Source organism: Hirsutella rhossiliensis (genome assembly GCF_020360975.1).
Source record: "Hirsutella rhossiliensis strain HR02 chromosome Unknown scaffold00001, whole genome shotgun sequence".
Lineage (NCBI taxonomy): Eukaryota > Fungi > Ascomycota > Sordariomycetes > Hypocreales > Ophiocordycipitaceae > Hirsutella > Hirsutella rhossiliensis.
Genome location: NW_025408667.1, coordinates 7,233,224 through 7,258,949, shown reverse-complemented (window position 1 = coordinate 7,258,949; position 25,726 = coordinate 7,233,224). Strand labels below are relative to the sequence as shown.

General features: G+C 37.9%; 2 protein-coding genes across 2 annotated transcripts; both read left to right on the top strand.

Annotated features, from left to right (window-relative positions):
• Positions 1 to 1,955: 1,955 nt before the first annotated feature.
• HRG_00978 (AAA domain-containing protein) lies at positions 1,956 to 6,123 on the top strand (the record flags this gene model as incomplete). Its single annotated transcript, XM_044859449.1, has 17 exons — positions 1,956 to 2,183; positions 2,226 to 2,255; positions 2,346 to 2,787; positions 2,847 to 2,917; positions 2,960 to 3,010; positions 3,178 to 3,238; positions 3,612 to 4,151; positions 4,194 to 4,219; positions 4,303 to 4,360; positions 4,482 to 4,541; positions 4,682 to 4,744; positions 4,790 to 5,114; positions 5,162 to 5,324; positions 5,388 to 5,543; positions 5,598 to 5,741; positions 5,833 to 5,989; positions 6,038 to 6,123. 17 exons carry the CDS (start codon positions 1,956 to 1,958, stop codon positions 6,121 to 6,123), a joined length of 2,661 nt encoding a protein of 886 aa, XP_044725849.1.
• A 17,827-nt stretch (positions 6,124 to 23,950) lies between these two features.
• HRG_00977 (pre-mRNA processing factor 3 (PRP3) domain-containing protein) lies at positions 23,951 to 25,416 on the top strand (the record flags this gene model as incomplete). Its single annotated transcript, XM_044859448.1, has 2 exons — positions 23,951 to 24,737; positions 24,812 to 25,416. The coding sequence occupies 2 exons, from the start codon at positions 23,951 to 23,953 to the stop codon at positions 25,414 to 25,416; spliced, it is 1,392 nt and encodes a 463-aa protein (XP_044725848.1).
• Positions 25,417 to 25,726: the final 310 nt, after the last annotated feature.

The window sequence follows — 25,726 nt, the reverse complement described above, 5'->3', positions numbered from 1 at the left end:
TTAAAAGAAAGAATAAAGCCTATAAGATAGAATAAAGAATATCCCTTAGGAATACTAGAAATATAATAAACTCTTTAAGGAAGAACTTAAGATAGGGTTACCTAAATATAGCTAATAAGACTACGAAATTTATCTTAAGGATAGAATAACGCTAACGTTCTATAAAATCTATAACTTAAATAAAAAGCAACTATAAATACTACGCGACTACCTTAACGAGAATCTATAAAAGGGATATATACGAACGTTAATATCTAAAGTAAGCTACCTAGTTATATTTATTTTAAAGAAAAACGGCTAGCTACGACTAGTTATCGACTATAGACGCTTAAACGATATTATAATAAAGGACCGAATACTATTACCGCTTATATTAAAACTACGAGATCGACTATATAGTAAAAAATAGTTTATAGCCCTTAACCTTAAAGGCGCCTATAACTTAATATATATAAAAAAGGGATATAAATAGATAATAGCCTTTAAAACGAAATTTAGACTATTTAAATATCTAGTAATACTATTTAGACTTATAAATATACTAGCTACCTTTTAATTCAGCCCGAAGGGCGTTTATTCAGTCAAAAAGAAGAGCATAAACCCTGTTCTGATTGGCTACTTGGCCTCCCCTGTCCTCAACTCGTGAACGAATTGGTCGGCTGATAACGCCACCAAATGAAGGCCCACCACAAACCCCTGAGCGTTGACTAGGTAACTAGCGAGCTCTCGGAGAGCTCGCCGACAGCTTTCAGTTGTTCTTTTCTTCAACGCAATCAATTTGTTGGTTTATACGCACGCTTCTACTTCCCTTTCCCGTCGAATCTGTCGAACCCATCGAGTTGCTAACGGTGTCTAGGTTCGCAAATCACATCCGCAGCCGGCCTACCCGGGCAGGTAGTGCAGTTTCCTCCCAGATCATTCAGATCTGAGCCGACTACCTCAAAGACACTCCCTATCGAGCTCCACCACGGTCTCGGACCTCTCAACCGTCAGACAGCTCTGCTAGCATCACCAAGCCCTCGCAAAGCCTCCTGCCCGAGCGATATCTAGCAGTCAAAGTGGATAAGAGGTGGATATATATACGGTCAGATGGAGAACGATACACCCCCGGCAGTCCGCAACTGTCGTACTTGCAAGCAAGACCTGCCCGAAGTCGAGTTTCGAAGCGTCAAGGACCCTACAAAGTTTACAAGAGAGTGTGCCAACTGTAGGGCACGCCGAAGGGAGCGGTTAACCGAATCCCGAGCCGTCCTTGCCGCCATGCGGAATATCGCCTCGAGGCCATCGCCACGCAGAGCCACGAAGAGGACCGACGCAGTAGCTAACCTGACGCCTCCAAGGCGGACTGCACCAATACCTGCGTCTGCGAACGGCTTACGGCCTACGACGCCTGATTTACTCCGTTGCCTGGTGCCCGCGCCCTCGAGAATGCTTAGACCTCCGCTGAGGCCTTCTACCCCAAGCATTGTCGAGGACTTTCCCTATCCCCTACCCTGGCCTGCCAACAGTAGTTCTGGGCACGCCGATTCAAGACAGTGCTTCTACAGCTCCTGTTGTGCAAGGCACTCCTATACCACAGGAATCGCTTCCTACCACTCCTTCATTATTGCCACAGGGTCATCACCGCGGCCGGTATACTCGTCAAGGCACACAGCCTCAAGTGCGACTGTTTGATCAGAGTATTGATCCGCCTTTTACAGGTGACCTTAACTTGCCTGCCCTCAATGAGGAAGATCAGGCCCTTGTGCGGGAGTTCTATACCGCCCTGAATGACGACAAGATGCACAGTTGCACTCGCTGCCAGGAGCGTTGGTTTGATATGAAGCCAAACCGCTTAAAAATATGCAGCCGCTGCATCGGTCGAGACAGGAAGAAAGCCCCTAACGAGCCCTACTTCTTTAGCGCCGCGAATAACCTTGACTTCGGGAAGTCCCGGCAATCTACCTGATCTAACGATGGTCGAGGAGATGCTCATTGCTAGGGTTCACGTACACGTCAAGGTCCTACAAGTGCGCGGCGCTCAATACAAATATCGAGGCCACGTTGTCCACTTTCTTCGCAACGTTGGTAGGCTATTTGAAGAGCTCCCAGTGCTACCGCAGGAGCTAGATATCGTGCTCCTACGGCCTCCTAATATGGAAGGCGACCCTCACTTCCAGCAACAGTTTGCTCGCGATTTCCGGGTACGCCGTTCATGCCTATTGACCTGGCTGCATTACCTGCAGTGCCACCACCCGGGCTATCGCGATATTGTCGTGAGCCAGGATCGCCTGCACCGGCTTCCTCTTGATGGAAGTATAGTGGGTTCCATTGCAAGCCAAGTGGCTGACATACCTGACGGCGAGGTCCCCCAAGGCCCCGTTGAGGAGGCTATGGATGAGGATCCTAGCGATGCCGACGCATCAGCGATCCCGAATTTGCAGGTTACCGATACCGAATTGAACGCCTTGCAGTCTAGATTTCTCAACGGTACCCCTGACCCTGAGCGTATGGCTGATCTGGAGTACATGCCGCGTAGCGCGCAGGCTCACCACCAGATGCCATTGCCTTCCATTCGCAGGACCCCCATCAACGAGTTCAACCGTTCCCAGCCGCTGTTAACGCTCGCGTTCCCCACCCTCTACCCTGACGGCAAGGCCGACTTCGTGGAGCCTCGCCTACGGAGCATCACGTACCAGGACTACCTTGGCCATGCGATGAGATGGCGTGATGGACGTTTTGCCCGCCATAAGACGTGGCCTTTCGTCGCCCTCAACACGCTGTTACGCGCGCAGGTCCGAAAGCGAAGTGACTACTTTGTCAGGCAACGCGACAGCCGCCGCCAACCCTTACACGCGCTGACCTAGAGGAGGCGATGGCTGAGCCTGACGAGCCGGAGGCTCAGGCCCTGATCCAGTCGATCACGCGCCAAGCAGCGGTAATCAGGGGAACCCGACCGTATTGGTATAAGCAAAGGAAGGAGTTGGAAGCATATGCCTATAATCTAGGCAGGCCCGGCCTCTTCGCTACTGTAAGTGCAGCTGATTACCACTGGGAATCCCTATACCGTCATATGCCTCGATTCGACGAGTGGCAAGCAGCTCCCGAGGCGGCGCGGATTGCTCTGTCCCGGCAACTGCTGCGAGACAACGCCCACATCGCCGCTTACCACTTCCATAAGCGCTATACATTGCTTAGGCTATTGTCCTGAAGCGGAAGTTCAACCTAACGGACTTTTGGGGTCGGTACGAGTGGCAGGGCAGGGGTTCCAGTCACCACCATGGCCTATATTGGCTAAGTGGCCACCCAGACTTGGATCCTGACAATGATCGGTCCCGAGAGCGATTCGCCCGTATCTGGGGATATTACATATCTGCTATCAACCCGGAGCCTCGGCGCATACAGGCACCCGGAGAAGGAAACCCTCTGATCATTAATCTGTTGCAACACCCCCTTACCGTTCAATTCCTATCGATGATAGTCAACCGCGTGCAACGCCACCACTGTAACAACTACTGTATGCACCTCAGCAAGCATACCAAGCAGATGGAGTGCCGCTTCGGATTTCCTCACGGCCAGCGCCTACTAGCCTCCCTTGACAAGGCTCCTCACTCTAAGCACTGGAGCTTTAGGGGCGCGGAACGATGGCCAGATTAACCACTATAACCGCTTGCTTACCGTTGCGTGGCTAGCCAATACAGATGTCTCGCCCTGCACGAGTCTACAGCAGGTGATCGACTACGCAGCAAAATACTGCTCCAAGTCAGAAAAGAAGAGCGATTCTTTTGCCCAGATTGGGAAGGCCCTGATGCCCCGGGTTAAGGACCACAACCCCCTGATTTCCTTTACGTCAAAGCTACTAAATCAGCTAGTTTCTGAGCGGGATTACTCGAAGCAGGAGGTTTGCCACTTGCTCCTCGGCCTGCCGTTACAGGAGGGTTCACGTACCTGCCTATACGTTGACTGCCGTAATTCTGATAGGCATTCCCGCTACCTCCGCATTGACGGCGATGAGGTTGATGAGGCACCCAACGTCTACGAGAAGTACAGTCAACGCCCAGAAGCTCTAACGGACCTCACTTACGTCTCCTTCCTCAAATTCTGGAATTTCCGCTCTAGAGACCCTTCCAAGTGGAAGCAATGGCAGCCAGGCAACGTCCACGGCAGGCCCCGTGTGTTGGTTTACTTTCCTCGCTATCAGGCTGATCCAGAAGGCCAGCAGTGGCCAGACTACTGCCGTGTAAAGCTGACTTTAAATCACCCACATCGCCGGCTCGATGAGCTCCTCACTTTCGACGGCCAGCTTTTTAGTTCCACGTTCAGGCCTTCTCCTATTGTTGGCAGCATCACAGTCACGATGATGACCATTACGGCCAGCCAAGTGAGGCTCGATTACAGCCTCAAGAGGATCAATACGAGGCTCTGCCTGTGGAGGAAGAATTTGATGACGAAGACTGGATTCGCCTGGCCGCCCTTTACCTGACCACCCCTTACCCAGGAAGACCTTGACATACTTGGCCACCGCGATATCGACGTCAATTACGACTGGTCCCGGCATGTGGGTACTTATCCGGAGCTTCGAGATGGCTACTGGAAAGACCTTATCGCTAGCCACCCGTAGCCAACAATGTGGAGGTCCTTGGCCCTCACTGGCGTGATGAGCTGAACCCACAACAACGGCTCGTGTACGACACATTCATAGGTCACTTCCAGGCGCAAAATCCTACTCAAATCCTTCTTCACGTTGATGGTGGTGGTGGCACAGGCAAGTCATTCCTTATCAAGGTGCTTTCCTCCCATCTTCAGGCAGCCGCCCTACCGAATCCTAGCCCAATTTGCCGCGTGGCGCCAACAGGCGTTGCGAGTAACCAGATACAGGGTAGCACTATTCATTCGTTGCTACGCCTCCTGTGGGTGGTCCTTTACCGACCTTCCCCAACCGACGCAGCCGCCCTTCAGTCCCGCCTACGGCACGTGAAATACCTCGTTATCGATGAAAAGAGCATGCTAGGGCTTGAGCAGCTCGCGCGGATCGATTCCCGTTTGCGACAGGCCTTTCCACAGCGCAAAGTCGAGTTCTTTGGTGGTGTGAGCGTCTTGCTTGTGGGCGATTTCTTCCAGTTGCCACCAGTCCGGCAAAAGCCCTGTATTCGACGAGAACCGGCCTGTCCTCGTTGGAAAGGAAAGGGCAGGTAGCCTACCGGTTGTTTGACCGCACTGTCTTCCTGATCACGGTACAGCGCCAGGTTGGCGATGATCAGGCCCAGTTCCGTCAGGCGTTGCAGGAACTGCGTGAAGTCAAGTTGTCTATAACGTCCTGGAACCTCCTTAGTAATCGGGTACAGGCTAGGCTAATGCAGGGTGAGGTTGACAGCTTCAGTACCGCTTTGCGGGTGTATTCTACAAAGGCCCGGGTCAACGAATACAACCACGAGCATATGGTGCACCTCAACGCCCCGGCAATACAGGTGGAGGCAAAGAATCAGGGCAAGGGCGCGGGACAGGCACCAAGCGACAATGCTGGCAATCTATCTAACAAGTTCCCTGTTGCCAAGGGCGCCAGGGTAATGCTCACTACTAACCTATGGCAGCCAGCTGGCCTAGTTAACGGTGCTCAGGGTACTGTATACGATATCGCCTGGAACGCAGGCGCCGACCCATTGGAAGACCCCCCAGCCGTTATCATGGTGGACTTTGACAGCTACGACGGACCGTCATATCTAACAACTAATGAGGGCAGGAAAATCTCACCCATCCTCCCAGTCAGGCGTGATTTCCTAGTGGGCAACGAGACCTGCGCTCGCACGCAGTTTCCTGACGGTGGCTTTTGCTATCACTGTTCACAAATGCCAGAGCCTAACGAAGGATCAAATAGTTACTGACCTCGCTTCACGCGACTTCCAGGCCGGTATTAGCTATGTTGCTGTATCACGGGTTACGTCGCTGCAAGGCTTACTCCTTGAGGCGCCTTTCGATCGTCAGAGCCTCTATAACCACGCGCCGACGGAAGGTTATGCGCATTTCCTACGTATTGCATTCACGGCTAACTATGAGATAGGGATGAAGATGCGCCTCGCTGACCAAAAACGCCGTCAGGCTCAACAGCTTACCGATGCGCCGTATCCACCACTTTATCTTGACTAAACGTCGTCTTCCCCTAAGCTACAGGGAAAGGGGCGGTGAGGTATAGGGTATATAGCTAGACTGGGCCTGCTAGGAAGCGTTTTAAATAGCTGGTTGGCCGCTGCAGGCGAAAGGGGGGTTTCTAGGGGCCCTCCTTGGGAAAGCCGAATTGCAGGTATACGATGTTCAGCCTTCGGGCTGGATATTCAGCCGTTAAGCCCATTGCCTTGGCAACTTAACAGCTGTTCGACGTATTTTAGATAATTAATAATATCCTACGCGAATACTTAGATATCTTTATAGTAGTATACCTAGATAATATCCTAATCTTCTTAGATACCTTAGAAGAATATAAAGAATACGTCTATAAAGTACTCCGCGTACTTTAAAATATAAAGTTACTAGTTAAACTAAAGAAGAGTAAGTTCTATATATAAGAAGTAAACTTCCTTAGATATACAATCTTACTAAGAGAGATATAAATATAATAAGATAAAATTAACTTAGTTAAAGAATAGCTAACGCTAAAGAACGTTAAGGATATATAAAGTTTCTTAGGATTTATAAATTACTACTAATAATTTATTAAAGATTTTAGAAAGATTATAGTACTATTATATAACTTAATAAAGAAGGAAAAAGAATTTATATAAGACGATAAAGCTAATAAAGCTTTCGAATATATTAAAACTATAATTATATAAGAACTAGTCTTAACTACCTTCGATCTAAAATAATAAATCGAACTTAAAACTAATATATTAGACTTTACTCTAAGAGTATAAATTAAATAAAAAGATAATAAAAGAAGACTACGACTAATTATATTCTACTCGAAGAAGCTATATAGCGTAGAACCTAATTACCTTATCTATAATAAAGAATTCCTTATAATTATTTAAGCTTTTAAGGAATTTTAATACTACCTTCTTAGAAGTAAATATAAAGTTAAGGTCTATATAGACTATAAGAATATCTTATATTTTATAACGACGTAATAGTTAAACGGACGATAAATCTAATAGGCCGAATACTTATTAGAATTTAACTACGAAATAATCTATAGAAAAGGAATAGAAAACGGTCGAGCTAATACCTTTAGTTAATAAAGTAACTATAATATAGGGGCACCTATAGCGAAAGGATAGCTCCTAGAAATTAACGAAAACGGGAACTACTAGTAATAATAGCTAAATATAATATTTAAAGTATAACCTAATAACTTAACTTACTAAAAGATCCTAAAATAAATAAAAGAATATAAAGTATTAAACGGATATAATATAGGATATTTAGAAGTCTTAATATATAAAAATAAAATCTAGATACTACTAGAATTATAAGATAAAGTTATATAAGATATATACGAATATCTAATATATAGATACTAAGGAATCTAAAGAATAATAAAACGGATTAAACGATAATATAACTTCCTATAGCTTAAAGAAGTAGTATAATAAGTTATTAAAGAATATAAACTTTACGTATAAAGTAAAGCTAAATAATATAAACTATATAGAGAATTATAACCGCTACTAGTACTAGAAAAACTATAGGATTTAATAGCTTTCGACTATATTATAAAGCTATTACTATTAAAAGAACCTATAACTAACGTTAAGTACGATAGTATATTCGTTATTACTAATAGACTAACGAAGTATAAGTACTTCTTACTATATAAAAAAGTAAGTAATATAAAAGAGCTAGTATATATATTCCTATAAACTATTATTAGTAATTATAGACTACTAAACGAGATTATCTTTAATAAAGGAAGTACGTTTATAGCTAAGTTTTAGTAAGCTCTTATAGTATAATTAAGGACGAAATATAAGCTTAGTATAGCTTATTACCTATAAATAGATAGATAAATAAAATAACTTAACTAAACGCTTAAATAATATTTACGATACTATATTAGCTATAAATAAAACAATTAAGTTAAATAGCTACTAATAGCGTAACTAGCTTATAATAGCTTAGTTATAAAAATAACTAAGCTCTTATTAGTATACGCTAATTATAGATATAACCTAGAAGTATTTAAGGTTACTTAATAAGGACTATAAGTAGAACGAGCGATACTATAAGTAGATTAGCTATAAAAATTATATAAAGAAATATAATAAGAACTTTAATTTATTAGAAAACGAATATCTACTTACTATAATCGGAAAAGATTATAGGGACTAATCTTTTAAGAGGGAGATATAGTCTACCTCGTACGACGAAATATTAAAATAAAACGACTAAGTAATAAATTAGATTTTAAGAAACTTAGACCGTTTAAGGTTAAGAAAATTATTTTAAAAGTTAACTACGAACTTTCGCTATTAACGATAATACGGATATACCTAATATTTTATATCTTATTATTAAAACTAGTACTATAAAACGCTAAACTATAAGAAAAAATTAAAGTTAATAATAATTAGGAATATAAAGCTAAATAAATACTAGATATAAGAAAATAAGGTTAGTAATAAGAATACCTTATTAAGTAAAAGGGATATAGACTAGAAGAAAATACCTAGGAACTACTTAAGTACTTAACCTACTATAGTTCTCTACTTCGATAGTTCTACTAGTAAAATCTACCTTAGGTATTATAAAATTACCTAACGAACTAATAGCATTTTAATTAATTATATTAAATCTACCTATAGACTAAATATCGACTACCGCTTTAAATTCTTAGCGCTTAGCCTCGTTAAGGTTATCTAAGGAATAAAGGCCCCGACGGACTATCTTAGTACCCTTTATCTTTAGCTAGCGCTTTTAACGGTAAAGCCGCGCTAAATAAGCTAAGGCTTCGTTTAGGTCGGCTTAAGCTTTTAATATTCGCTCCTTAGTAATTTCTTCTTCTTTATTTAATCGATCGGACTTTAGATTTATTCGGGATACTAGGATATACGTTAGCTATAAATAATAGGTAGGATAACGAAGTTACCTATAGGAGCTAATCGCTATGCCTAATATATCGTAGGAACGACCCCGCCGTATATATTTAGTATACTTAGAAGATTTCTCTAGTATTTTATAGCGGAAACTACGCGACGAATAAAAAGAATATAGTATAACGTCGAAACTAAGACGATTAATAGACTTAGCTAAACGAATACGCTTAAGGGTCTTACGAGAACGATCCTTTAATACGCGACTAAATATACTATTAGTAGTATATCTTAAGGGATAGAAAGAACGAACGGGGAATATATATACGCGCGATAAGGGTATATTTATATACGGCGGCTAAGGTAGTAGTAGGTCTTACGGATAAGACTAAAAAGAGGGGGGATATTATATTACGACTATAGTTAGCGGGCTATAGGAGAGCTAGCTACGTTTACGTAATAAAGCGGCTTAGAATAATAGTCGGGACAAGAAGTTACTTAAGCTTAGCTTACCTAGAGCGTACGTAAGCTAAGTAAGCCTTATATAAATAGATTACTACTTAGGAGTATAGCTTATAAGTAAGCTATAGTAAGCTATAAAGGGGATTATAGCTAGGACCGTAATCTAATAATAGTCTCTATAGGTATATATAGCTACCTACTTTTACTCCTTTAAATAAATAGCTCTCTAGCTTTTAATATAGATCTTTATTACGATTCTATCTTTAATTCTAATTACTTAGTTATAGTTTACGGTCTACGACCTCCGACTTATTACTAACGTAATATACTTATTATTGCTTAGACCACGCCCTATTATATCTACTAATATAAACCCTTTAGTAGGTTTATCCCTTAAGAATAATACCGGTCGTTATAAAGGAGCGGTTCTATCTTTACTACTTAAACTACTATAGGCTGCTTAGCTAAAAGGAAGGGGCATTTTAATATAAAGTATATAAACGCGCTATAACGTAAGTAGCGGCCGTTAGCCTTCCTTTTCCCGATTTCCTCGCTCGTTACCTACTTCGCCTACTACTTAAAGAGCGAGATAGTATAAGGGATATTTAAAGATAACTTCCTACTACGTTTAGCTCGGTCTATATAAGTAGCCGATATTAAGGTATCTCTATTAGTATTAATAGTTAGCTATTCCTCTTATAAAGGGGTAGTAATCCTATTACCGCTATATAGCGTACGCTTATAAAGCTTTTAAAAACGCAGCGTCTACTTATAGCCCTATACTACCTTTATTAACTAGCTTATATACTCGCTATAGTTAGTAGGTATAATTATAGGGATAAGTAGCTCTTATAGGGCCAGCGTAATTAAGTTCTATAACTATATAAGCTTCGCGCTATCTTCTTATACTATAGTTCCCGCTACTCGTAAGAGCGTCTCTTTAAAGTTAAGGAGGAATTCGCTAAAGGTCTACCTATCCCTCTACTTAAGGGTCTATAGCCTATCCTATGCCTTCTCCCGCTCTTATACGTTGCCGAACGTATATATAAGGTGTTAGAAGAAGTCCTATAGGTCGCGTCTACCTCTAGGGCTACCCTTATCTTAGAATTTAAAGATCCGCTATATCTAAGGCTCCGGTAGCGTATAAAGGAGCAAATACTACGCTATATTATAATAGCCGTTTAGGCCCTATTTCTTATTTATTATAAACTTTATCTATAGCTAGCTAAGGAAGAAGTAGAAGGACTTAGGCTTACCGTCTTAAGTCGGCTAAGGAAGCGGCTTCTATATCGGTAGTACCGCCGCTATAACTAGTATTACTAAGGTTATAGGGGTTAACGCTAGTCTTATAGACGGCTCCCTTAGTATAGCGAGAACCTTATTCTTCTCGCTAGCCGTCGCGCTTTTAATCGCTTCTAGGATAGCTATAATACTTCCTATCCGCTTAAGGGGTAGCGGGGTACTCCCTTAAGGAAGCGGCACCCTTTCTAGGGAGATATCTATTAGATTTATTAGTTAATAGCTTATACTATTACGGAGTAGGCAGAGGCGTATACGTAGGTACTATCTATAGGATAATATTAGTAAGCTATATAGAGCTCTTTTATACGCGGCTAGCTTGCCCCTATACTTATAGGATCCGGCCCTCTATACGTAACTATACGGCTTAGGCCGCGGCCTAAGCCTATTACCTATAATAGTTAAAGACTCTTATAGCTAAGACCTCTTAAGAATACTAGTACGACTAACCTCCTTTAAATATAAATATTAATAAAACTAAGATACTTTTAGATTTACTCGAGATATTATAGAATTCCCTAGTCTTAGGGCTATATAGTAGCCTAAATCTAGTCCTAAAAGGTTCTTCCGTTTAGCTATAATTATCTATATAAGATAGTATGTCCGCTAGTAGATAGATTAAGAATTATTAACTTTAATACCTCTTTTATATACTAATATACTACTAATAAATTCCGTTGAAAATCCTACCTTATACTCCTTCTTCCCCTCTATTACGTAGTCTTACGTAATTTCTTAATTTCCTAAAATTCCGCTTTTACTTATATACCTTTAGACCTATTTAAGAAAACCTATTAGTAAGTATTAAGGGAATTATACTTTTATTATCTTTTCTTTTAAGGTAAAGAGTCCTATTTACTACTTTATATATTATAAATCTAATCTTATAGTCCTAAGAGTATACCTTATACTTATTAAGGTAGTATCCTTTTTTACTATAATAAAAGTATCTCTTAGGCCGGTTAAAAGTATTAACCTAAAACTATATATATTAATTAGATAGGTAGTAAAATCCGATAGTATTTACGCTACCTTCTTATCTATAACTTAAAGAGTAGCTTTTACTACTAATACGTTTCTATTCCCTATTAAGCTAGTTAAATATCTACTCTTACTAGTAAGTAAGGTTAATCTTTATATCTTTAAAGGCTTTTATTAGGTCTAAGATCTCCTTTACGGGCTATTTAAGTTTCTTATTTATTTTCTTTAGCTTTTTAGGAAGTTTTTCTTTACCCTTATTAGATTTAGCTTCCTTTATTACTTTATTAATTTCCTTAAAGAGCTAGTCTTTCTTTAAGTTCTTAAGCTTTTAATTATAGACTTTAGATACTATATCTCGTCGCTTAACGTCTTAGCGAGGTACTAAGTAGTTATTAATTATATAGATAAGGCTTTTATATAGGAGTTTTAAGATAACTTTAAATATCTTCTTATTTCTCTCTATAATATTAATAATAAGCTCCTTTAGTATTATATAGTAGATAAAGTATAACTAAACTATAGATTCTTCCTAGCTATTAGGTTATACTTTATACTATAGGTATAAGTAAAGACTAAGCTATTCTATAACTTCTATAATAGTCTTAGGCTTTTTAGTATTATAATAGTCTAAGCGGTCGTTAGTAGTTTCTAGTTATTTAATATTATATATATAGTAGTATTAAAGGAGTCTCTTCTTTACTTCTTCTTAGGTAAGTCTATCTATAAGAATTTTAATAGTAGGGGCTTATATAAAGGAGATATAAACTTCGAGCTAGTTTATTTTATCCTTATTATAGATATAGTTAACGTATATCTCTTATTCGAACTTCTTAAAGAATTTAGTTATATTTTTACCGTTAAATTTACTAATAAGTAGGAGTTATAGTTAGTAGAGTCTTCCTATAAGGTTATCTTAGCTTTTAGTAAGTATATCTCTAAGTCTATTAGCAATCTTATTAATATCTACCTTAATTTTCTTTATATTACTAGTAGTAGGATTAAATAATCCCTTTTAACGGCTAGCGTTTCTAGATATAGTATACTTATAGATTATAAGGTTACGAAATTTAAAGTTAGAGTTTTCGGAGTTAAAGGATATTATATTATAACTATCTTATTACTTACTTTCTTATTTATTAGTAGGAGGTAGGCGTTCTCTATAAGCTACTATATAAAGGAGAGCTAAGGTTAAGGTTATTAAAGTATCTTTTATTAGTACTTATATTAGTATTATTAGTATATATATAAGTAAGAGGTCTTAGTAGGGTTTTAGAACAGTCTAGATTATACTATTATTGTTATTTATATCTTTTAAAGTATTATATAAGGATCGTAGTTTCTTAACTAAGTCGCTAGTATTAAGGGTCGTAGGGCTAATAATAAAAGCTTAGGGTTTTTTAGTATTAGCTTATTACTTTTCCTTTACTACTAGCGAAGGTATTATCTAATTATTTATTTCCTAGTAAGTCTATCGCTTTATTAAGTCCTTAACTTTAGCTATTAAGGTAGTTACTACTTTAATTATTAAATCCCTAGATTTTATTTTTTCTAAATAATACCGTCGTCCTCTAAGTATTCTTAGCTTTATAAAGCTACTCGTCGCTATATAAATAAAACGGAATAATAAGTTTACGCCCTAGAAACTAGTTTTAATAGGGATAAGGGTATATACCTAAAGTACGTATAGTATATAGCTAAGGATTAATAAAGTAATTAACTATATAATTATTTAATTATCGGTCCTATATATAGCTCTAAGGGCCTTAGGTTATAGATATAAGTCTTAGAGATTTCTTTACTCTATACCTTTTTATCTTTACTAAAGTCGCGTAACTAGCGGCCTTTACTTTAAAAGGGAAAAATAAAAATTTAAATTAACTATAATTAAGGAAGATACTTAATTAGATAATTAAGGTCTTTATAATGCCTTTAAGTATACTTAAAAGTAAGTTAGAAGGGGAGTACTAAGGGTCTTATCCCCCCCCCTTAATAGGCTAATATCTATAAGGGTACGACTTACTTATTAAACTAAAAAGAGCTTTTATAAGGAAGTATTAGTTAGCTTCCTTAAGGATTTCTTTTTACTTAGCTAGCTATAAAAAAGCTAGTAAGTTCTTAGTAAAAAAGGCTCTTAAGTATTATAAAGTAAGTAAAGGTATATATATAGGTACTATTTATAAGATAATATTAATAAGCTATATAAAGCTCTTTTATATATAGCTAGCCCGCCCTTATATATATAGGATCTAGCCCTTTATATATAACTATATAGCTTAAGCTATAGCCTAAGCCTATTACCTATAATAGTTAAAGACTCTTATATAATACCTTCTTTTAAGCGCGGCGTAGAGCTACCTTATTAATAGCTCTTATATAATTAGGCCTATCTTACTAGCTCTTTCTTACCCTTTCCCGTTAATTAAGCTAGCCCTACTAGCCTTATTATCCTTATACCTATTAGCCTAGGTAGCTAGAACCTAGCTCTATACTTATTAGCTAGCTAGCCGTTTAAATAAGGGCGTAACCTATTATATACGCCCTTAGGTAGCTAGCGGCTAGTCTAGACCTACGTAAGCCTTAGGTTACCCGTCCCCTTTACCTTAGGTAGTATCTTTTACTAAGGGGTATATAAGGCGGTATCCCTCTCTTCCTTTTTCCTTTCTTTCTCTCCTTTCTTTAACTATAGTAATAGTATTAATAAGTAAGTTCTACTTTACTTAAGGCGTTAGTCTATTCTTAGTTATATAGGCCGCTCTATTAATATATACTTATAGTAGTAGTAATAGTAGTAATAATAGCCCTAATAATAATAATAACTTTAACTAATAAGTTCCGCGCCCTATTAAGCGGGAGGCTATATTCTATTATACTAACTTCCGCGATAGATATATCTACCTCTCCCTCTTTTACTTCCTCTTTCTTAGAGTATATAAAGTCGTTTATTAACGCTATACTAGCCGCGGCTAACGATAACTCCGCCGCTACTACCGCTCTTACCGCCGCCGCCGCCGCCTCTACTACGCTATTCGCCCTTATATCGCCCCTTAAGGTAACGACGCCGTCCCCGCCGCTACCTATAACGCCCGGCCCCTTAGCCCCCGCCTCTATTTCTATTACTCCTATAAGTCTATAATTAAGTAAGCGTAATAAACGTTATCCGCTAACCTCCTATAGTATAAGCGCTAAGTATAGGCCGGCGCCGCCCGCTTAGCCCCTTATATATATTATATATTATAGGAGCTCGACTACTTTAACTAAGCTAGGCGCCGCCGCGGCGGTAGCTATTATTAGTACGCGCGCGCTAGCCGTGCCTACCTTTACTACCGCCGCTACCCTTACTACCGCTACTAGCCGCCGCCCCTTTACCCTTAGAGCCGCCGCCGCCGCTAACTAGCTTATAGGCTTAAAGGGCCGCCTTAGTGCCTTAGAGACCGCCGCTACCGCTAATAAGAAAAAGGAGGCTAATAAGGATAATAATAATAAAGATAATAATAAGGGTAACGATAATAATAAGGAATAAGCTTAGGTAGTTTAAGGGCTCTACCTTATAATAAACGCTATTTTTATCTCCGTTTATACTATTATACTTATATTACCTATATTACTATAACTACCCTCTTTACTTTACTTACTTTATAGTCCTAGCTTAGGCCGCTACTAGTAGTCTATTAGTCTATTATTCTTATTTATTAGTTTATATAAGGCCTCGAACTTATTAAGGGCTATAGCTCCTATAAACTTATATATAGGTTCTTATATAAGGTTAAGGTACCCGCGCTACTTAATAAGAACCTCCTAGCGTTTCTCTTAGCCTACCTTCTTTTAGCGTATAGCCTATATCTCTTTAACCTTAAATTTATTATCCCCCTTTACCTTAAATATAAGCGGTTAAGCGTCCGCTACTTCTTATCTAGGTAATAAGTTAGAGGAGGCTTAGTAAAGGAGATTAACGTTAACCTTATTATAGACCCCCGTTAAGAGACTATTAAGCTTAACTACTTATAAGCTAACGACCCTTTATACTATAAACTTTATATATAGCTAGTTTAGCTTCTTCTTTAGTTACGCTAACTTATAGTTATAAAGGTCGAGCTATACTTTATCTCTTACTATAAACTTATTTACTAGCGCCTTAGTCTTATTAGTATACTACTTTTAATCCTATATTATAGCGGCTATTATAGATTAATAGTATTCTATAGTTTCTTATAGCTTTTATATAAATATAAAAGCGCGGCTCTTTAGTAATATACTATTATATTACTCTACTATTATATCTATAGTAAATAAGATTAAGGAGGGCGGCTTAAAGCTATATATTATAAAGAAGGGGGCTATCTTAATAAAAGTTTATAGTTTACTATTTAGCGCGAGCTAGGTAGTAAGGAGCTAGTAGTCTTAGTCTACTTAGTTATAAGCTATAACTACTTATAAGTATACCTATACTTTTTAGTTAACCCTCTTAAGTCCCTTATTAGTCTATAAGTATTAAGCTATACTAAGTAGCTATATAATCTAAAGTAGCTAGTATAAGTACTATTAAAAGTAGCTAGTTTAGTTTAACCTTTTATTACTTATAATAAAGGCTAGCTAGCTATATAAGCGGGCCTAGTACTAAAAGAAGCGCTTTATATAAGCTTCTATATTTATAAATAGTATTAGCTTTAGTACTATTAATTTACTAAGTTAGTCCTTAATTACCTATATATAGCGGTTACTACCCTTTATAAGTAAGAGGTCTATTATAAAGTCTATTTATATATATATATAAAACTAGTTTAGTACTAAAAGCTACTTTAGTAGCCCCTTAAGCTATACCTTTTAGATCTTTATATAGCTATAAATATCGTAGTTATAAAGGAAGTAATAAATATAGTACTATAAGAAGGGCTAGTAAAAGTCCCTTATAAGGCCTACTACTATACCCTATCTACCTAGGTAACCTATAATACTAGAGTTATAGATAAGTTAAACTAGCCTCCTTTAAAGCTCGTTTTATTTATCTAGCTCTAGTAGTCCCTCCTTCTCCTTAGCTTTTATAGTATATAGTACGCTTAGTACTTATAGTCTCCCCCGCTAATATAGATACCCTCGTAGGTCGATATAGTAGTCGGCTACCTATACCTTTAGCTTTAGCTTTAGATCTAAGTATTAAGCGCTAAACTTAACGGCGCAGCGTATACCCTCGTAGGTATAGTTTAGAGCCGCTATCTTATCCTATAAGTGTTAAAGGGCCTTATCTTAGAATACTCTCGCCGCGCGCGCCCTTAGGCCGGTCTATCCCTCCTTACTAGACTAAGGTAAGGGCGTAGGGGGAAGCTTATTCGCTAGTATTACGTTTTCCTTTACTAAGGAAGCTCTTATATAAGTCTATAGTACTTCTTATAGGATAAGCTATAAATCCTAGGCCTTAATATCTACTCTTATTAGCTAGTCTTAATCCCTTTAAGAAAACGCGTTTAGGACTATAAAGTCCCGCTTAAGGCGGTACTTAATTAAGAAGTTAAAGTATAAAAGATACTCCGCTTAGCGGGCTTACTACTCTAAGAAGTACTAGCGAGTTATAAAGTACTTAAGGTTCCTATAGTCTATAAGAACCTTAAAGCTCTTATAGCTCTAAAGCTTTACTTACTATTACTTAAGGTAGCTAATAATTACTAGTATCTCTTTATTATAAATAGTATAATTCCGCTTTACTAAGGTTAGCTTATAAGAGTAAAACGCTACTAGTTACTTCCGCCCGTTTACTTCCTAAGAAAGCGTTCCTTTAAGTACTTAGCCGCTATAGTTTACTTTAACTAATATAGACTAGTTAAAGTCCTACTAAAGTAGTACTAAGGCTTAAGAGAATAGGTCCTTAAGCGTATAGAACGCTCCTTCTTATATAGGCCCTTAGTAAAAGGCGGTTTACTTCTTAGTAATCTTATTTAAAAGTATTATAATATAGGAGAAGCCCTTAATAAATATCTTATAATAGTTCGCGAACTTAAGGAAGCTTTATATACTTATTTATATAGTTAGGGTAGCTTAGTCCTAAATCGCTTAGATCTTTATAGGATCTACCTATATACCTATACTTATATAAATAATAAAGCCTAGGTACTTAACCCTCTTAACCTTAAATTTATACTTATTTAGGTTAAGGTAGAGCCTATAAAGTTAAAGGCGCTTTAAGACCCTTTATACTTTCTATATATAGTCCTTATAAGAGCCGCTTATATAAATAAGGATATTATTAATATATATAAAAGCGAACTTATTAAGGAAGTCTTAAAGTATATTATTAATATAACGTTAGAAGGTAGTAAGCGCTCTTAAGAGGCTAAAGGATATTATAAGTTACTTAAATAAGCTATAGTATATATAGAACGCTATCTTTTACTTATTACCCTTTAAGATCTATACTTTATAAAACGCTTATTTTATATCTAGCTTTATAAACTACTTTACCTTTAAAAGGTTATAGAGCGTATCTAAGATTAAGGGTAAAAGGTAGCGGTCTAGCCTTATAATTACGTTTAGAGCCTTATAGTTATAATAAAACTATATCCCGCCCCTTAGTTTATATATAAATAGGACTAGTACTCTTACTTTAAAGCTACTTACTTAAATAAAACCCTTATTTAAAAGGTCCCTTAATATCTTCTTTAGTACTAATAGCTCTATATATAATATACTATATAGCGGTCTAAATAGTATAAGTAGTTCCTACCCCTTCTTATTAGTATAGAGTATAATCTTATAGTTTACCCTTAGCTTATATAGGTTAAGCTTATTTACTTCCTAGGACTTAAATAGTAGTAGGAGGTTATAAAAGCGCTTTAGTATCTACTACTATAGCTTAAAAGGCGACTTTAGCTTCTTTACTTAAAGGGCCTTATCGATATCCGCTAAGCTAACTATATAGACTACTATATTAGCCGCTACCTAGCCTTCCTCTTACTTTAACCGTTATATAGTTCTTATAAAGATAAAGGTAAGGACTTCTTATACTAAGTATAAAGCTTATACGCTTAGTCTTACGCCTATAGAACTATTATTATAGCGGACCTACTATTATATAAGCTTAAACTATAGCTTCTTTTAGTATAAAACTAAGTATAACTTTATATATAATAACTAAGGTTTCCTAAGGATTAAGGGAAACTCTAGTTAAGGGATTATATAAGCTACGATAAGCTTATAGTAACCGTCGACCTCTATAGCTAGCTATATAATACCCTTAATTACTATACCCTTTATCGCGCTTAAGGCGCCCTTTACTTACCTTAGGGCGATCTTTTTTACTAGTACTTATATCTCTTATATAAGCGCCTCGTTAACTATAGCGTAGTACTAATAGCTCTTATCTATAAGGGCGGTAATAGGTAAGGAGTTATTAACTATAACCTATATTAAAGTAAGCTCCTCTTTTATATAGGCGGATAATTCCTCCTTCTCTTTTACTAGTACTAGTAATTAAGGCTCTAAAGCCTATCTTTACTCTGGAGCTACTTTTTTTCTTCTAGGCCTAAGGGAGCAGAGTCCTTTTTATCGTTTAAGGCAAGAAGTAGTTCTATCTTCGCTACTTAAACTACTATAGGCCGCTTAGCTAAAAGGAAGGGGCATTTTAATATAAAGTATATAGACGCGCTATAATATAGGTAGCGGCTATTAGCCTTCCTTTTCTTAATTTCCTTACTTATTACCTACTTTACTTACTACTTAAAGAGTAGGATAATATAAGGGATATTTAATAATAACTTCCTACTATATTTAGCTTAGTCTATATAAGTAGCCGATATTAAGGTATCTTTATTAGTATCGATAGTTAGCTATTCCTCTTATAAAAGGGCGGTAATCTTATTACCACTATATAGCGTATACTTATAAAGCTTTTAAAAACATAGCGTTTACTTATAGCCCTATACTACTTTTATTAACTAGCTTATATACTCGCTATAGTTAGTAAGTATAATTATAAGGATAAGTAGCTCTTATAGGGCTAGCGTAATTAAGTTCTATAACTATATAAGCTTCGCGCTATTTTCTTATACTATAGTTCCTACCGCTTATAAGAGCGTCTCTTTAAAGTTAAGGAGGAATTCGCTAAAGGTCTACCTATCCTTTTACTTAAGGGTCTATAGCCTATCCTATGCTTTCTCCCGCTCTTATATATTACTAAACGTATATATAAGGTATTAGAAGAAGTCTTATAAGTCGCGTTTACCTTTAAGGCCGCCTTTATCCTAGAATCTAAAGATCCGCTATATTTAAGGCTCTAGTAGCGTATAGAGGAGCGAATACTACGCTATATTATAATAGCTATTTAGGCCCTATTTCTCGTCTATTATAAACTTTATCTATAGCTAGCTAAAGAAGAAGTAAAAGGACTTAAGCTTACTATCTTAAGTTAGCTAGGGAAGTAGCTTTTATATTAGTAGTACTACCGCCGTAACTAGTATTACTAAGGTCGTAGGGGTTAACGCTAGTCTTATAGACGGCTCCCTTAGTATAGCGAGAACCTTATTCTTCTCGCTAGCTATCGCGCTTTTAATCGCTTCTAGGATAGCTATAATACTTCCTATCCGCTTAAGGGGTAGTAGGGTACTCCCTTAAGAAAGCGGCACCTTTTCCTAAGAGATATCTATTAAATCTATTAGTTAATAGCTTATACTATTATAGATTAAGTAGAGGCGTATATATAGGTGCCGTTTATAGGATAATATTAATAAGTTATATAGAGCTCTTTTATACGCGGCTAGCCCGCCCTTATATATATAGGATCCGGCCCTCTATATATAACTATATAGCTTAGGCTATAGCTTAAGCCTATTACCTATAATAGTTAAAGACTCTTATACTAGGTATACTATATAGGTCTTCTTAATATAGTTAGTTATATAGCCCCTTAAGGGAGCTATTAAGGTCTTAAGCTTTAAAAGCTATTACTTAAGAGTCTCTTCCTCTTAAAGAGTAATTAGCTTTATAGCACTAATAGATTTTATTATCGCTATATATATAGTAGTTAGTAGCTTTATCTTATAAAGGTATTCCTTACGATAACTCTTATAGTTACCTAAGGTAGTAGAAAAAGCTCTTTATTATATAGAGGTTAGCTTAGAGAAGAGGGAAGCTCCCTCTATAAATTCTATTGCCTTAAGATAAAGAAGGGGCTCGAGAAGGTCCTACTTATTAAAGAAGACTAAATTATAAATAGTTCTATCTATACGAGCTCGTAGCTTCTTTACCTATTTATCCTAATCTTAGGGCTCTACTAAAATTATCCTATAGATCGTAGGGACGGTAGAGGAGTCGTTTTTTAATATTATTATAGAAGAGGGGGGGTAGAAAAGTTAGTTAAAAATCAGCTTTTCTAGTAAGAGGGGGAAAAGGAAGCTATAAGGGATATAAGAAAGGTGCTTTTTATAGTAGCCGGAAGGTATAAGAATTCTATTCCTCCTAGGCTTATAACTCTTATAAAGAGAGATATAAGAAGTATATATAAAATATATAAAGGTAAAAGTAAAAGTAAGGGGTCGGGTAGGTAGGGTAGAGATATTTAAATCTTATAGGGGCAGTAATTACGGTAAGGGAGTAATTATTATATTGCCTTAATTATCCTTCTTTCCTTTATTTAACGCCTCTCTTTATACCCGTTTAGTATCTTAATTAATAAAGAAGATCCTACTTAAAGAAGCTACTAATATCCTTTTAACTACTAAGCTTTTTACTAGTTTTTCCCTTTCTTTCTAGCCGTTACTAGTATATCCGTCTTATCTCTCGCTACCTCTATAAGAAGCTATCGCTACTTCTGCTTCCCTTTATACCCCTACCCTCCTCTCTATACCTCTTTTTAGCTCCTTCTTTAAAACCTGTTTTTTAGCTCCCTAGGTCCCTTATACTAAGGGATATCTCCGAGAACTACGAAATTAGGCTACGCTTTACAATAAAAGCTAACCTAAAATAAAACTAAGATTAATACTTATAAGACTAGTTTTAATAGCTAGTAAAGGACTTATAAGTAGGCTTATTAATAAAGCACTTAATATATATAAAATATAAGATAGAGCGCTTTAAACCTACTATAGTAATAACCTTTTTATAGGGAGGGGGCTTAAAAGAAGGCGAGCCGCTACTACTTAAGCTAGCTTTTTAGTTAGATATTATAAAGTAATAATAAGCTATTTAAGTATAGTATTAAAGAGATTTAAGAATAAGGAAATAAAGTAAGTAAAAGTTAAAGCTTATAAGAGAGATAATAAATAAAAAGGTAAGAGAAAGTAAGAATAAAACTAAAAAAGGAGGGTATATATATATATATATAAGCTAAGCTTATATAATTAATAACTATATAATAAATAGTAAATATAGGCTATTATACCTTTAATTAAGAAATTATATAGCTAAATAAGAACCGATTTTCGATTAATAAAGCTAGCTAATTAAATTTTAATTAGCTAGCTTTATTTAAGAGTAACTTATACTAGCGCTTAGCTTAGTAACTAAATATTACCTACCTTATTAACTAATAGACTAATAGGCTAACGCGGCTATAGCTATATAGTAGTAATATAGGAGCTATAAGGAATAAAGGCGCTTATAAGTTAAGCCCTTAAAGAGAGACTACTACTTATAACCTTAAGCTTAGGCTAGTAAGCTTAGGCCGTAGCTACTTAGGATAAAAGTAGCTATAGCCTAAGAGGGCCTATATTAAAATATAAATATATAGGAGAAGCCTATAATAGCTAGCGTAAATTTCTTATATACTATTATTAAGACCTTATTTAAAGTAGACCTATATTAAAAAAAGGAAGGGTTTTTCCTTAAGTACTTTAGTTTTTCCTTTTTATTTAATTTTAAAGTTCTAAATACCTTTAGCGAGGTCCTTAATATAATCTTAATAATAATAATAATAATAATATATTTAGTTTAATAGCTAAATAGCTGAATAATATTATAAAAAAGGTAGTAGCCGCCTATTAAATATAAGTAATAGCGTTAATTAACGTATATAAAGTATATAATATACCCCTTTAAGGATACTAAGTTTATTTTTATCTTAAGATACTTAGATAACTCCTCTTATATAAAGGGATAATAGTTTCTTATACTAAAACCGCGCTTAATTACGCTAGTAGGACTTAAACTATAGGCCTTTAAGTAGTACGCGCTAAGCTAGCTAAAAGAAGTATATATATAGTTACTAAGAAGTTCCTAGAAAGGTAACCCCTTTACTTAGGCTTATAACTATTATAAAAAAAAAGTAGTAGCCGCTTATTTAATATAAGTAATAGCGTTAATTAACGTATATAAAGTACGTAATAAATAAAGGTATTAGCTTTATAATACTATTCTTTAATAATACTTTACTTTTAAAGTTAATATTAATATTATATAAAAAGTATTACTATTTACCTTATAATAAATATTAATTTAGCTTAAACTTTATAAATATCCTTTCTTTTAACTAAGTATTATATATCTTAGTTATTTACTAAAAATCTTAAGTATCTTTAAGTCTTATTTTATATATTATACTTACCTTATATAAGAGATAAATACTTATAGTAGGGCCCCTCTTAAAAGGGAACTACTCTTTTACTAGCTTAGGTACTTAAGTATACTTTCTTTTAATTAAAGCTCCTTAAAAAGCTTTTAAGGATTTAATATTTTAAGATAGTTAATATATAATACTAGCTAGTAATATTAAAGTACTTTTATTTTAATAGGTTAAGCTAAATAATAATTTATTATAAGGTAAGTAGTAATACTTTAAGTAAATAGTAAATAATATATATTTAAGTTTCTTAATTAATTTTATCTTAATATTAATAATTATATTATATTAATATAGCTTAATACTTATAATATACTTATATAGTATATTAATAGGTCTATATCTTTAAATATAAATCTTAAAAAAAAGGAACGAAAATACGAAACTTAGTATAAAATAGTGCCGTAAGTAGGGTGTGCTAGAAGTGTGGTATACCGGAAGCTAGGTGTGCTGACTTAGCGCACTTCCCCACGCTCGGCATCGATGCTTTTGGGAACAACCAGGCGAGATCGAGTGTGCCCACTGCCAAGCATCCATATTCCGCCAACCGTCACAACGACCTTTCGCGCATCGTATACCTAACATGGAGCCTTCGCAGCCAGGGGGTCTTGGTCCTCGTCATGACGCCACCTCGCGGGTCCAGAAACCTGGCTCTGTCGCCGACAAGATGGCCGCCCTCAAGGCCCGCGTAGCAGCCGCAATCGACACGAGCAAGGCCAAGGGGGGCTTGAATGTCGGGCTGCATCCAGTGCTCGAAAACATGGGTTCATGGAAGCCGCAGGGCAAAAGCCGGGACGGTCCGAAGACGCAGCAGAGCTCTCAACCGCATCTTGCAAAGAGCGTTCACGGCGCGCAACATGTCCCCACTCAGCAGACACAGCGACAAGACCTCCGCAGCGGGCAAGCGAATCCGTACTTTGATGATGGGAACGTGCCTCAGGTCTCCGGAAGTAAGCGCCGAGAGCCCAAACGCCTGGTGTTCAACCAGAAGGGCAAATACATCCAGCAAGCCAGTGCCCTGCGTCGGCAGGCTGCCCTCGAGGCAATGAAGAGGCGGATAGCAGAGCAAACGAGGAAGGCAGGGATTGACGATGACCTCGACGTTGAGAAGAACTTTGTGGTGGAGGCGCCCCCAGGCATAGAATGGTGGGACGAGGGCCTCGTGGATGGACAAAACTACGACGGAATCGAAAACCCGGCCAAGCTCAAACTAATAACCCCCGACAGCATCGTCACCGAGTATGTGCAACATCCAGTTGCGCTTGAACCGCCACAGAATCGCCTCGCTACCCCAGCCAAACCCATGTTCTTGACGTCGAAAGAGCAGGCCAAACTTCGGCGCCAGCGAAGAATGGCAGAACTCAAGGAGATGCAGGCAAAGATTCGCCTCGGTCTCGTCCCGGCTCCCCCCCCCAAAGTGAAGAAGGGAAATTTGATGCGGGTTCTTGGAGATGGTAAGCTTCCCATCAAAATGCTCCGTCCATTTGAAAAGGGATGACGAAGGTAGCAGTGGCTAACACACTCCTAGTTGCAGTCAAAGATCCAACGGCGGTCGAAGCGAGAGTGAACCGCGAGATTGCGGAGCGGCATCAGAAACACGTCGAAGCCAACGAGGAGCGACAATTGACCAAGGAGCAGAAACACGACAAGCTGGCCAAAAACCAGCAAACAGATGCAGACAAAGGCATCCATGTCTTGGTATTCAAAATTACGACGCTCGCAAACGGCCAACACAGATACAAGATTGCCGTCAACGCCGAGCAACTGGCCCTCTCGGGCACCTGCATCATGCACCCTAAGTTTAACATGGTCGTTGTCGAAGGCGGAGCGTGGGGAATCGCCAAGTATAAGAAGCTCATGCTCAACCGCATCGACTGGACAGAAAACTCACCGCCAAGACGACGGGACGAGAAGCGGGACCCCGGCCGTGACTGGCTTCAGGCAGAGAGCGAGGACGGAACCTTGAAGGACATGTCTCTCAACGAATGCAAGCTCATCTTTGAGGGCGAGCAAAAGGCACGGGCTTTTCGGAAATGGGGGAGCAAGGTGTGCGAGACGGACGCTGAGGCAAGGGAGACGCTTGCTCGCGCAAAGATGGACACTTTTTGGTCCTTAGCCAAATGCCACGCCTAGAGTCCTTGGGTTTTGCGCCAGGCAGTCCGACTTACCAGGCTGCTGGGAACTGGGCGTCTACTGGCTTTCATCGTCGCACTTGCGCGAGTCGAGGTGATGCAAGCTGTCTTGGTAGCGAGCGGCAATTCGACAGCAGGCACGAATTTGCTCTGCGTAATGAGGCTTGTTGGGACGCCTCTGGTGATTGCCTTTTTGTGAAGAAAAGAGTTGAACGTTTGCCGTTGCATCGGACCAGAAGAGGGGGGAATCAAGAGAGGCCAGGAACCCTGCTACATCGGCGTGGACTCTAATGAAATCAAAGTACTCCCAA